The following is a 14,251-nucleotide window of genomic DNA, read 5'->3' on the forward strand; positions in this document are numbered from 1 at the left end:
TGTATTTAAAACTTAGCTTTAAAAAGAATGTTCCAATATAAATTGGTTGAGTAATTAAAAATATAAGGAAGTAAAATAGTCTAGAAGATTATCTAACTTTATATGTTATTAAAAAGTACTGTCAATTGTAAAAGGTTACATCAATTTAAATAATTTTCAAGTCTTAAAAATAAATTTATATAGAAATATTATGTATTATAATATATAATCCTACAATTTAAAATGATCTTATAATAATTGAAAGAAATAAAAATGAAAATTATGGCATCTAAATATATTTAAAATACATATATTTATAATCTATACAAAATTCTCGATTACCCATGACAAGCTAATTTAGAAAAATTTGAAAAAAAAAATAAGGGTTTCTAGTTAATGTACTTTATCATAATCAAACAATACCACATACAAATCTCCCTTAGGCTATTTGATTAATACCATTTTGTCATAGAAAAAGATTTTTTTTTTTGACAAAACAACATGAATTAGGATAAAAAGGGTCACGAACTTTGCATATCTTCAAGAATTCAAATATTGTCTTGATTATTCAATTATTTGAAATAACTTTTTTTTTTTTTCAAAAAAGAAGAACCTTTATCACGATTTAAAGAATTTATTTTTAGCTAATAATAATATTCATATATATATATTATAATAAAAGTTTCCAGACATCTTTTTAAAGAAATTGTTTAGATTTTATTTTTAACGTAAACAAATTATTCAATGTTTAATTTAATTAAAATATAACCAAATATAGTGTAATAATTGTCCTGGTATATAAAAATTTTCTTCTCTAGCCATAAATTGTAATATTTTATATATTAACAAAATAGTAGACAATATTTATTTAATTAAAGAAATATTCTTTTCTTTGCCTCATTAACTTTTCCTTTTTTGTATATTATAACTTATTATATAAGGTATTTTAATTAAACTTAGTAAACTTATTTCTATTAATTTAAATATCATCTTCATCCTCAGAATCTTTTCGTGTACAATAACAAGCCAATCCAACAAGAATTGCAAAGAAAAAGAGTGCACTAAATAGGAGCATCCATGTAGCGAGCTGAAAAAAAAAATAGATCATAAAAATGTTAAATTTTGTTAATGGAACGGAAGTAAAGTCATCCATCTAACCATCTATCTTTTTTTTTTCAAGGTTCTTAAGAATATGGCATTGTTATAATTGCCATAAATATTTTATCAAATCATTGCACTTTTATTGAACTTTTCAATTATTCACTCAAATTTTTGTGTTGTCAAATAAACTTTTTAAAAACTATTAATCAAATACTGTAACTTTAAAGTTTTGTTGTAATAATCTTAAAATAGTAAAGTTATACTAATAAAATTACTTTATAAAAACAACTACTTTTAATAAAATAACTTTTTTTAACAAATGTGATAAAAATTTTCCTCTATTTTTGAAACTAGTTTTTACTCTCTATCGTACATAAAAATAAGAAAAATAAAAAAAGTTTCTAATTTTGTATAAATAATTTTAAATAGATAGATTTTTTTGCATTTATTTTTTTTTTCCAATAAAATATATTTACCTGGTAATCTCCTAATTGTTTGTCCAATTGTGCAATTCTTTGTAAATTTCCAACATCAACAGCATCCAAATAACGAGCATACCAATTCCAAAAAATATGACCATCCCATCTAAATCCAACTGACATTGAGGGTGAATCTGTTATTGAAAGATATGATATTGTTTCTGAATCCATTGATGTCCAATTAAAAGTAAATCCAGATATTTCAGGTGTTGGGTCACTGTAATATTATTAACATTTATTATAACTCGTGCTATATTTACATTAAAAAAAAAATTTTTATATTTAACTAGAGTTTAAAGTGTGTTGGTTCAATGATTAAATAATACTAAGTAGTATTAAACAATTTATTTTATTTCTTCGATTGCACAATCGGAAAATTGTATATATTATATAAATTTTAGTATTATGATCAAATAAAACCATAAAATTTTTACAAGGAAGTAATTTTTTTTTTTACAACTATTATTAAAATTTTATATTATATATAAAACGTCCCGTATTTAGAAGGGTTTTAAATAGTTTTGTAAAGAAATTTTGTAAATAATTCTTAACTTTGGTTTGTTATTTCAAGTTTTGTGAAACAAGGAAATATTAAACATAATTACTTCATATAATTTTTTTTTTTTTTGGAAAAATTATTTATGACATTGTTTATTATAAATGGTAAATTTTTTTTTTGTTTTAAAAATATCAACTTACTTGTATTTTAGAAAATTAATTATTAATTCTGCAAAAATTTCAGTTACTCTTCTATCTATCTGCCAATTACGATCTCTTCTAGTTTGTAAAAATTTTGGTTCCATTTCAAAAAGAAAAATTTCATCAATACCATGAAAAGCACGATCGATAGCAAAGTTTTCAGATATATGATCAAATGAATATAAATATACTGGAACTTTTTGTTTAACATAATATGATGCTAATCTTGAAGTTGGAGCATCATACCAAAAATGTGAATACATTTTTAATATACTTTCAGGTAATTCTTTTTCATCTGCCTCTGGATTTATTTTTGACCAAACATACTCATGTTTACATCCTTCAGATATTAGTGGATGATTAATAAAACCAGGATAAGTATGTGTTAAATTATGAACAAATTTTTCACCTTCTTTTTGTTCCATGAATGTTAAATTAATTTCTTTTTCTTTTAATATAACTATTCGTAGACTACTTTCATCTTTTGTTGTACCAAGCATAATTGGAATTTTTGGTCGATATGAAGCTAAAACTTCAGGATCTTCTGGTATTACACCATAATCACCATCAACAATTGGAACAAATTCTTCATAATCATCATAAAATGTTCTATCTACATCTAATAATTCATCTTTAACATGTTTACTTAAACAATCAAATATTTCAGAAGAATTAAAACTTCGACAATTTAATTTTTCTTGTAATCTCCATGTTGCATTAATAGCTGTATTACGTACAATACCAGGAGATATACCTGTTCCACTCATTAAAAAAATTTTTTCAAATAATCCTTCAGTTTTTGGTGAAATTGCTAAAAGTGATGCAGCAGCTGCACCACTACCATGACCAGATATCATAATATTATTTGGATCTCCACCAAAAACATGTGCATTTGTTTTGACCCATTTTAATGCCATAATCATATCCCACAAACCTACATTTCCTGGTAATACTTCATCACCCGTTGAGAGGAAACCTAAAGGACCTAGTCGATAGTTAAATGAAATAAAAATTATTTTTCTTGATACAAAATTATTTAAAATAGCATCTTGAGGAAAATCAGCACTAGATCCTCTTTGAAAATTTCCACCATGAATAAAAACCATAACAGGATAAGTATTATTTGTAAATTGTGGTGGTGCAAATATGTTAATATAAAGGCAATCTTCTGATATATGAGTACGATACACGTTAACTGGATCTGTTTCACGAGTTCTTGGTTTTTGAGCACACATTGAAGGATATTGTGTTGCATTCATTACACCTCTCCATTTTGCTGGTGGTTCAGGTTTTTGAAAACGTAATGATCCAACAGGAGGTGCAGCATAAGGAACCCCTTTAAAAACAGCATAATCATGAGCACCAATTGTCTAAAAAAAAATAATATTAAAAAGAAAAATTTTATATTTATACCAAATATTCTCCTCTTATTGAACCAGAATCAACTGTTAATTCAATTGAATGTGTTTTTCTTACAAGCCCTGAGACTAATTTAATTGTAATAAATATAAAAAATAAAATACTAATAAAATTGTAATTCATTATTATATATAGATATATTTTGTACCATAACTGAGTTTTAAAAAGTACATTTATTTACTAATGAAATATTTAGATTCTTCTATAATAATAAAAATAAAATATTTGTAAATATAAATTTTTATCATTTAACTATTACTTTGATGTTTAGCTCATTAACAAAACATTCTTTCGTGTAATCATCCGGAAATTGATTGTAGATATATAAGAAATAGAAAAATTTTTATTTATTGTTAAATAAAAACAGAAAAAAAAATTCTTAGTCAAGTTATTGAAAATTGATAGAAGATTGCTTTTATTTAACTTTATACTAACACATCCTGCTTCTTATTTTGTATCTCAAGAGATTTTCTGATAAAACTTTTGCCATTTTTATACTTATACTGGTTACAATAGATATGCATAGATATGATATATATATATATAAAATATATTTATACTATTATCTTCGACTTTTTCTTTAAATAACACAATACTATATTTTACTTCATGTGATTGTATCTATTATATAACAAAAATTAGTAAGTATGATAAAATTTATTTAAAAAAGGAAGTGCATATAACAATAAAAATAAAATGAAGATATAGATAAAAGTTCAATTTTACTATATATATAAATATATTAATTTTCAATTCATCTATATATTTTTATGTTAGCTAATTTTATTACTTATGGATATAACTATATCAATTCTTTTATTATATCATGTTTATTTGTAACTTAAATTGTTTAAAAGACATTTTATTTAATGATGATATCGTGATATACTATAATAATTAATTTAATTTTATATATTCTATATAATTATTTCTTATATTATTTTATAAAATAAAATTTAGAATATAATTAAAACAAACACAAATTTTAACATATAAATAATGTTATTTTAATATATTATATCATATACCAATAAAAATTGTTTTTTTTTATATTAATATTTTATTTCAATGTCTGTTAAATTACGAAATGTGGGAGATTTTATAAATAAAGTAGGTGAGTCAGACTTTCAAATAAAAATTGAACCAGAAAGAAGGCTTGTTTTTGAACTTTCTGAGACAACCCCTATATATAAATGTATTCAAGTAATGATAGAAAATACTACAGAATATTATCAAACATTTAAAGTTAAATGTACATCAATGGAAATTTTTAAAGTTAGACCACCAATTGGTTATATAGAACCAAAAAAAAATGCAACCATATCAGTTGTTTTTTCAATAAAAAATGATAAAACTGTTCCTGAATGTTTTAAGCATTATTTTGCCTTTTATCATTCTAAATTACTTGAATTAAAACCAAGAAAAGATCCAGAATTTACTAAAGAATTAAAAGAGTATTGGAGTAAATTGAAAAAATTTGATGGAGTCCGAAGAATGTGGTGTATTTTTTTAAAAAGTGATGGAACTGAATATACACCATTATCTGATAATAATAATAATAATAAATGATAATATGAATAATAAAAAATAAGATAAATATTATGATATTTATTATAAAATAACATTAAAGAAAATTTATATTTGTCAACATTTAAATAAAAAAAAAATTAATGTATTATATAGGTAAAACTTTTTTTTTCAAATCCACAAATCAATAAATAATGGTACTTAATTTTTTTACAATTATTTTATAAAATTAAATATCAAATTTTGGTAAATATATTTATAGTGTTAAATATTATAATAGACAAATAAATGTAATTACAATTGTAATTAATTAGATACAAACAGGAAAACTTTTAAAATAACTGTAAAACTAATAAAAAATCATTAGTATTTTTCTATGCTTAAAGATAATTTTATCTTATTAAACAAAAATAATAATTTTCTTAGTTTATAGATCATAATAAATTATTGGTTAATAAAGTAATGGAAAACATTTTGTAATTTGAGTATTGTACATTTAAAAAAAAATGAAATCTTATTTTTTATGTATGTAAACAATCAAAACATAACTTTTATATTTAAATTTTTATTAAATTATGTATAACTTAACTATTCAAGTGTTAATGCACACATAAAAGTTCTTCCCAAAAATTGACAATAATAACGTTCAAAACCAATTTTTGTGTCCTCAAAGTTATTCTTAGGAACACTTTCTGCCTTTATTATAAGGTCAGAAGAATCCCTCTGATCATCAATCATAATTGAAACATCAGCAAAGTGACCAACAGGATACGATTTCAGTCTCCATTTTAATTTAACTTCTTTGTTTTCAACCTGATTAAATAATAAATAAAAAAAAAATTTAAAATTTAAAATTAAACTTACAATGTTAACAAATTTACCGCTTATTTGCCCACCCATAAGTGAAAATTCTCCACCTTCCTCAAATAAATACACTTTCGGTTGAGAATTAGACCATTTAGCTACGTTATCTTTCTCAAAGACAAGTTTAAAAAGAACGTCTGGAGAAACTTTGAATGAATATTTTGTTTCAAAAGTTGTAGTGTTAACTGGTCCTGCAGGTTTCTCTTCTTTAACCTCACTTTTTGATTCAACAATTGTATTCTGGAAAGATTTCTTATCAACAATTGTTGTTTTCCCACTGGAAATAACTTGAGGCTTTACTGAATTTGTTGGGAGGATCAACCCTTTACTGAATTCTTCCTTCAAATTTTTTATATATTTTCCACATTGATCTTGAATAAGTTTAGTTCCCTCACGACTCATAATACTTCTAATTTCAGCTTCATGTGGACCACGTGTTTCAATTGTTGTTTGGACGTCTATCTCATCAGCATCATTTTCATCAGATAAATTAGGGATTTCAATACAACCTTTATATTCAGATTCAAATCCAGCAACACGGGCAACAAAAGAAACTTTAACAACCCATTCATATAAAAAAATAAGTTTCGCCTTTCTGTTATTAGCCGAGGCTTCACCTTCAATACTTTTTATCTCCTCAAATTTAATAACAATTGGTCCTTTTGAGACTTCAATTCCAGTAAGAAGTTTGTTAAGTTCACCTTTCGACCATCCAGTAGCATTTTTAGCAGTCCTTAAAATATAATTTTATAGAAAATGAAATAAATTTACCAGTGCCAATTGTTAACATTCGTTCCATCAGCTCTTTCTTCAACAATCCATCGTGGATCTCCTTCTCCCCATTTGGCCATCTTATAACTGTGTTCAAAGTTTTTAAAAGACAAAGATAGGTACGAAAAAAAATTATTTAAGTATGACTTCTAAATAACGAAAATTGTTCCCTTGGAATTTTCTAGAAAATTCATCTGCATTCGAGTTTTATAAAATAAGAATCTTAAAGAGAAAGATTGGTATTATGTAACTGTGATGTAAATCTTACAAGATATGTTGGATATTAAAAATGTTTTTTGTTTATTTTTTAAAATTATAAACAATGAATGCGTTAGCTATAAGATAATCAGTCAAGATATTTTGGGATAAAGTTATATTTAAAACCGTTATCAGAAAGACACTATTTGAAAAGTGCAGTGATGTTATAAATTATTATTTAAAAAATAAGAAATAACTGTGATTATGTAAAAATAAGCTTTAATGAGTTTTACTAAATAGATTTTTTGTCTCATAAACAAGTTAGGTTTATTTTCTAACTCTGCTTATCATTGAGTTATAATATTTATTATTTGATAAGACAATAAATTAAGTTTTTTTTTATTTTGTTAGCACCACAATTTCGTCGTTGTTAATATTTTTTAATACTTAGAAAATGTCTACGGATAGATACAAAACTTTATCATAGTCTTCAGATTTCGTGGTGTAGTCGGTTATCACATCTGTCTAACACACAGAAGGTCGGCGGTTCGAATCCGCCCGAAATCATTCTTTTTGAATTTGAAAGCTTCAGAAACTAAAATTTTTATGAAAATTTTGATTGAAATTTTTTTTAATTATATTTTCATTATCTTTTTCTTTATAAAAAAATTGTAAAAGTTTGATCGTAGCCGAACTCGAATCGGCGACCTTCTGCGTGTAAAGCAGACGTGATAACCGACTACACCATACGACCTGTTTCTAGTGTTATCAATTTTATTTGTCAATAAAATTTATTAAGTTTCTTGAAAAAGATTGTATTTGTGTTAATGTATTGTAAAAGTTTTAGAAAAAATGTTTTATTTTTAAATATTTTTTCTGAAAATACTATCTTCTTAGTAAAAGATAAAGATCTTAGAAATATTTGCCTCAGGTTGTAAAAAAAAAGTTTTTTGTTTAAACTTTTAAAAATAATGCATAAAAATATATTATTAAATCAAAATATTCTACAAAGAAGACTTTCCGGAGAAATTTTTAAACTCTTTAAAAATGTTTTGCAACACAAACATTTAATTGTGAAGTTTAACTTTGTTCACATTTACAATCTTTGAATGCCTCCAGCAACGCCTCGTTGGCGCAGTCGGCAGCGCGTCAGTCTCATAATCTGAAGGTCGTGAGTTCGAGCCTCACACGGGGCATCTTTTTTATGAATTTCATTGTAGATTTTTTTCAAATTAATAACTTTTTAGTCATATTTTAAATGCAACATTTAAAGTTATATTTAAAATTATTGTCTATTTTTTTTATTTAACTTCTGAATACTTAAAAAATGGATAATTGTATAGGTGTAGGCAATTTTTTTATATTATGAAAAACTTTTAGTTTAAATCAATTGAAATTTATTCCATCACCATTGGATAGTTTTTATTAGGCAATATTGTTTTTATAATGTTATATCTCATTTATTTCATAAATATTAAGTTTAAACTGGAAAAAGTTTTTATAATTTTATTTTTTATATAAAACTATTACTTAATTACTACCATCTTTTCAAAAAAAAATAATAAATAACAAAAAAACTACTTTTTAACTAATAACAAACAAAATATGTGAATAAAATTGGCTTTTATTGAGTTTTTTTAGCCTTTATTTTGCTAACCAAATCTTTGTATCTTTTAATACATTCTTTTTTTGTTTTGGTACCCACTGCATTTGCAATTTTATCCCATCTGTCTTCATCTTTTGCTGAAAATGTACGTAATGCAGATTCTAAAGCTTTTTGTTGCTCATTGGTCCAGTCATCAATCTCTTGTTTTAATTCTGATTTATCTACTTCTTTTTTTTCAGTAACTTTTTGTAAGTTCTTAACCACAGGTTGTGCTGATTTCTCCTTTATATATTTTAATACATCTTTAGTTGATCGAACAATTGATTTATCCTTTTTATGAGTATTTATGTAATCAGTTACTTGCCTCCATCTTTCAGAAGTACCCGGTGGCATTAATCTTGTTGCTTTAACTAGTAGTTCAATTTCTTCGGCAGTCCATGCTGATAAAGTTGGATTTTCTACTTCATTTTTAATTTTTTCAGCAGCCAATCTTTTGTTTTCTTCTTCTTCTTTACGTTTTCTTTCCTCTTCTTGTCGTTTATATTCAATACATTCAGCTTCAAACTTCAAACGTTGTTCTTCACGTTTTCTTTCAGCTTCTTTCTTTCTCCGTTCTTTTTCTTCTTGTTTCTTTTTTTTATCTTCTTCTTTAAAAATTACTAAACGAGGATCTTTATTGTATGCCATTTCAACTAATGATGAGATTCTTTTTGTATCCTCTTTTTTCAATTTATCACGTTTTACTCTATTTATCCTTTCAATTTCTCTTCTTTCATATCGATCTTCACCTTTAGAACTATCTTCTTCATCTAAATATGAAAATTCTCTCCAGCTCTCAAAATGAAGCCAAAAATCATAAAATCTTTCAACCTCATCACGAGTAGAATCCATATTTCCTAATTTAGGTACATTTGGTTTCTTCGAAAATCTAGCATTTCTACAAAACACCTCACCAAGCACATTAAAAATATTGTCTGAATTCACACTTTTTTCTGATGGAATATAGTCGTCAAAATCAGGATCAACAGAATCATAAGATCTTCGTTTCTCAATAGTATCACCCATTAATTCATAACTTTTCTGAATACATCCAAAAATTATTTCTAATTCTTTTTTTGAGAGTCCTGTTGATTTTTTACTTTTATCTGGATGGTAAAGTAAAACTTTTTTACGATAAGCATTTTTTATATCAATAGAAGATGCCTTCCAGCGTAATTTTGATAATCCTAATACTTTGTAGTGGTCAAAATCTTTCCAATTATTTGGATCCAACATTAACATCATTTGACGATAAGATTCATCATCTTCATCATAAAGTGTACTATTATCAATTTCAGGTTCACCATTATCTTCCACCGATTCAAATATAGATTGTCGATATACCGGTAAAGTACATTTCTTTAAACATAGTTTATCTCTAATAACATTGCTTTCATATGCTATTCCTGCTTTTTCAATTTTACGATCATTATTTGATTTAAAACCCAAAAGAGAAACAGCCAAACAAAGTTCATTTACAGTCATTTTTTTTTTCTACAAGAAATAATAATCAGTATAAATTAGAAAAAAAAATATAAAGAAAAATATTAATATTTAAAATATTTTTACAAAGAATAAGCACTTTACCAACCTAGCAGATATTCCAAAAAAGATGTAAAACTTTTAGCGGATCATCAGTAGAAGGGGTATTTAATTATTATATTTAATTAATACTCTTCTTTTTATACAAAAATTAAAAAAATAATAATGAATAATTATTTAAAATAACAATACAACATAATTTTTTTTAAAAAATATTTGTGAAATTACAGAAAAATAATAGTTCCAACAAATTGTAGTGAAGAAAAAATTAACATTTTATGAATAATAATATGAAAAATTGACTAAATATTAATATTATTTATGACCTCAAAATTTAACTTTATTAACAATTTTTTTTATTTATAAAAATATATTTATATGAAACGAAAATGTTAAACTCTATTGAAACAGATTTAATATAAAGTTATAGTCATTTAATATATATATATATATATATTAATTTTTGATAAATTAAATTTCTTTGTTGTAAATGTTTTATTTTTAAGATATTTTATAGTGAATCTTACTTATCCCGTATGTTTATAAACATCGGCATGAAATATTACTATGAAAAGCGTATTTCTATCTAACATTATTATATAGAATTAAATTGTTTTTTATATATAATAATTTGAAGAGAAATAATTCATATTTAAAAATATTTCACAAATACAATATAGTTTTGCGGTAAAAATCAAATTTTTTAACTAATTTTCCAATTATATAAAAATATTAAAATTGTAACTTTTACTAAAGATCAACTTTAACAACGAATCTTAAGGTTAGAAAACAATAAATGGCTACATTTGCTTAGATAGTGTTGAATATAAGTTCGCAAAAAGTAGTTAATCTTCTTCCACCAATTATTTATAATAACAATTTATTTATCAGTAACAATAAGATACATTCAGTAGAACGTAAAAACAATAACTCCTTGACAATAATATATCGAGGACAACGTTTAATCTACTCGTCATCTTCAGCTCCAGAGTCATTTCCACCAGCTCCAGCTTTCATGTTACGTCTCTTTGTACGGCCTGGTCTACCTCCAGCAAATGGAGATTTAGCAGAGAAATCAATGTGTTTTTGAGAATCCAAACGTACAGTGAAAGATGGGATATCGACAACTTGTCTACGGACACTAAAAAATAAAAACAATTATTATTAATTAATTCTAAAAATAAATCTTACCGAATGTGTTTATGTTTAATTAAAACACGAGCATGGTGAATAGATTTAGCTAAACCAAGTTTAAAAACTTGAGTTTGAAGACGACGTTCTAAGAAATCTTCTGGACGGAGACCGAGAACATAATCAAGTTTCATTTTATCTGTGTCCAATACTCCAACACGAACAAGTCTTCTAAGAAGAGCATTACCTTCAAAAAGACGTTTTGGGTCTTTCTCTTCAAGAGTAAGAAGTTCACGAGCAGCCTTACGGATTTTAGCAAGTGTATATTTTACTCTCCAAACTTCAGTTTTGTTGCGAAGTCCATACTCTCCAAGAAGTTTTAATTCCTATGAAAATTTTTAAAAATACCTTTATGAATTAACTTACTTGATCAAGACGTTCCTTTTCAAAAGGACGACGAGGGACTTTATAGACCTTTGAATAGACAGTTTTAACACGTGTCATGATAAACTTTTTGCCCAATAGGAGTTAGCTACCTGAAAATTATAATAATAATTAATACAAAAATATCTATTAAATATCAAAAATGAAGCAAAATTTAGGCAATAATAATAAAAAATATGGTAGGAAAATTTTGGGAGAGTAAATAGCCTACCAAGACAACTTTTGTAAACCAGAAAGTGTAGTTAAATGCTTCGCGGCCGAGTTGCCTGTCATTACACCAATACTACATTTTATTACTTGTCTGTGTAAGAGGAATTAAGCACATGTGTGGAGTAATGTGTCTCTGTAAAAATATTTTCTATTATTACCTACGTGAAATATATTAAAAAAAATTTTCAACATTAAAAAGTTATTATTTTTCATTTCAAAAAATATAGAAAAGATGAAAAAAACAATTTGATAAATTTTTTTATATAAAATATATATGACTGTTTCAATTTTGATTATGATATACATAAAAAAATAAATGAATTAATTGGAATGATATGAAAAAAATCTTATCAATGACTATAATTTTTAATAATCTCTTCAGCTATATCAGCAGCTAATTTTTCCGCATTATCAATGTCTGAATCTTCAGCAAATACACGGACAATATTTTCTGTACCAGAAGGTCTAACAAAAGCTCGACCAGACTTCATATTTTCAAGCTTTTTATCTATAAAATCTTGAAGTTTCATAGGTTGAATGAGTCTTGTTTCATCAGTGATTGTAACAAACAATGATCTATTTTTAACAGGTACTTTGATTTGTTTATTTGGAAAATCTTTGTAAATATTGTAAAAATCTTCTACAGACCAGTCAAAATAGCGAAGACAGATTTCTACACATAATAAATCAGTTATTGAATCACCAGTTACACGATTAATCAATTGACTAAAATAATAAAGGTATTTACAACTTTCATTACTATCAAAATTTTCTTTAATTAATTTATCAAATTTTTCACTAAATAAAACTGTACCATGGCCATTTGCTTCAAAGTAAATACCAATATCAAATTTTTTTGCTTCATGATGCAAATATTTGACACCTGTTTTAACAATTCTTGGGACAATATTAGCAGTATTTTTAAAATACATCATTGATGCCCCATTAGCATATGCTGTTTGAACAACTCCAATAGTTAAGTTATCCTCTAAACCACTTTTTGAAAGATGTGTTTTTATAAATTTAACAAATAAAGCAGCAATTTTGTCACCATCTATAAGGCCAAAGTTTCCATCATTAAGTGACAGAAAATAAATTATTCTATCAGCATCACCATCAAAAGAAACACATTTTCTTGGGGCACCTTCATAGATACAACATTTTGGAAACGTTTTATTCATTTTTACATAATCAGCACCAGACTCTTTGTTTAAAGTCCCCTTAATTTTATCATTAGCTATTTCTACTTCTAAAATTCCATTTGATAATAAAACGTTATCTTTTTCTATTGGATTCCCTACACCATAAGCACCATCAAAACAAATATTACTCTCATATTTTGTCAAAGTTTTGTTTTCCATTAATTTGAATGTTTGTTGGAAGATATTTTTTAGTGTATGATGATAAGGAACATCTATAGAAAGATTACTATCAAAAGTATTATTTATTTCATAAACAGAGTATTGTAAAACAGGAGTTGTAACATTTCCTAAATTTTTATATTTAGTATTTAACTTAGTAATCATTTGAATCATTTTTTTCCTGAATTCTTCAGTTGATGGCCTTGTGTCACCACCAATCATAATACCAGCCTTTCCATAGTCATTATCTTTTCCATCTTTTGTTAATTTTTCAACAAGACCATTAAATTCATCATCTTTCATATAAACTATTCTAATAGCTTCATGTTCCCACTTTTGATTAATCATCTCACCATTTGAATCAACAATTTTTACTCCATTGTCATCAATAGGATTATGAGAAGCAGTTATCATTACACCAACAATTTTTTTTTCCTCTCTAGAAATGGCTAGAAAATAATTTTTTTTTTTTCAAATTTTACCTTGCAAGCATAGAAGCAACAACTCCAACACGAATCATTATTGTTTCCAAATCAGAAGCAGGTCCTCTGAATCCTGCTGTTCCATAAGGTATAAAATTAACCATAGTAATATATGTGTATATATGAGTATTCTAAAAAAATGTAAATACTTTTAGAGGGTCAAAGTTCAATTTTAATTAAAAATGATAACAAACTTTTGATTATTAAAAGTGGAATTTGAACAAAATCGCACGATATTCCAAAAATGTCATACTTTTGAATATATATATATATATATATTTATGAAAAAAATAACTTTAATTTAATATGAATATAAAATAACTTTTTTCTTAATCTTCTTTGATTTTCTTGTGATAAAAAATTGTATAAAATACATTGTATAACATAATGTAGTATTTA

At 25.0% G+C, this 14,251-nt stretch overlaps 6 protein-coding genes across 6 annotated transcripts; 1 reads left to right on the forward strand and 5 right to left on the reverse strand.

Moving 5' to 3' along the window:
• Positions 1-958: 958 nt before the first annotated feature.
• SRAE_2000500800 (Carboxylesterase, type B domain-containing protein) lies at positions 959-3,800 on the reverse strand (the record flags this gene model as incomplete). Its single annotated transcript, XM_024643964.1, has 4 exons — positions 959-1,066; positions 1,557-1,776; positions 2,259-3,628; positions 3,672-3,800. 4 exons carry the CDS (start codon positions 3,798-3,800, stop codon positions 959-961), a joined length of 1,827 nt encoding a protein of 608 aa, XP_024509572.1.
• Positions 3,801-4,745: 945 nt separating this feature from the next.
• Positions 4,746-5,246, forward strand: SRAE_2000500900 (MSP domain and PapD-like domain-containing protein; the record flags this gene model as incomplete). Its single annotated transcript, XM_024643965.1, has 1 exon — positions 4,746-5,246. The coding sequence occupies one exon, from the start codon at positions 4,746-4,748 to the stop codon at positions 5,244-5,246; it is 501 nt and encodes a 166-aa protein (XP_024509573.1).
• A 546-nt stretch (positions 5,247-5,792) lies between these two features.
• SRAE_2000501000 (Activator of 90 kDa heat shock protein ATPase homolog 1) lies at positions 5,793-6,919 on the reverse strand (the record flags this gene model as incomplete). The annotated part of the gene is made up of 3 exons (XM_024643966.1): positions 5,793-6,017; positions 6,069-6,801; positions 6,840-6,919. The coding sequence occupies 3 exons, from the start codon at positions 6,917-6,919 to the stop codon at positions 5,793-5,795; spliced, it is 1,038 nt and encodes a 345-aa protein (XP_024509574.1).
• A 110-nt stretch (positions 6,920-7,029) lies between these two features.
• SRAE_2000501100 (DnaJ homolog subfamily C member 2) lies at positions 7,030-10,167 on the reverse strand (the record flags this gene model as incomplete). Its single annotated transcript, XM_024643967.1, has 3 exons — positions 7,030-7,061; positions 7,108-7,174; positions 8,695-10,167. The coding sequence occupies 3 exons, from the start codon at positions 10,165-10,167 to the stop codon at positions 7,030-7,032; spliced, it is 1,572 nt and encodes a 523-aa protein (XP_024509575.1).
• Positions 10,168-11,190: 1,023 nt separating this feature from the next.
• Positions 11,191-11,859, reverse strand: SRAE_2000501200 (40S ribosomal protein S9; the record flags this gene model as incomplete). Its single annotated transcript, XM_024643968.1, has 3 exons — positions 11,191-11,365; positions 11,416-11,741; positions 11,782-11,859. The coding sequence occupies 3 exons, from the start codon at positions 11,857-11,859 to the stop codon at positions 11,191-11,193; spliced, it is 579 nt and encodes a 192-aa protein (XP_024509576.1).
• A 500-nt stretch (positions 11,860-12,359) lies between these two features.
• Positions 12,360-13,956, reverse strand: SRAE_2000501300 (Alpha-D-phosphohexomutase, C-terminal domain and Alpha-D-phosphohexomutase, alpha/beta/alpha domain I and Alpha-D-phosphohexomutase, alpha/beta/alpha domain II and Alpha-D-phosphohexomutase, alpha/beta/alpha I/II/III domain-containing protein; the record flags this gene model as incomplete). Its single annotated transcript, XM_024643969.1, has 2 exons — positions 12,360-13,809; positions 13,853-13,956. The coding sequence occupies 2 exons, from the start codon at positions 13,954-13,956 to the stop codon at positions 12,360-12,362; spliced, it is 1,554 nt and encodes a 517-aa protein (XP_024509577.1).
• Between the last annotated feature and the right edge of the window lie 295 nt (positions 13,957-14,251).

This window comes from Strongyloides ratti (genome assembly GCF_001040885.1).
Source record: "Strongyloides ratti genome assembly S_ratti_ED321, chromosome : 2".
Classification (NCBI taxonomy): domain Eukaryota; kingdom Metazoa; phylum Nematoda; class Chromadorea; order Rhabditida; family Strongyloididae; genus Strongyloides; species Strongyloides ratti.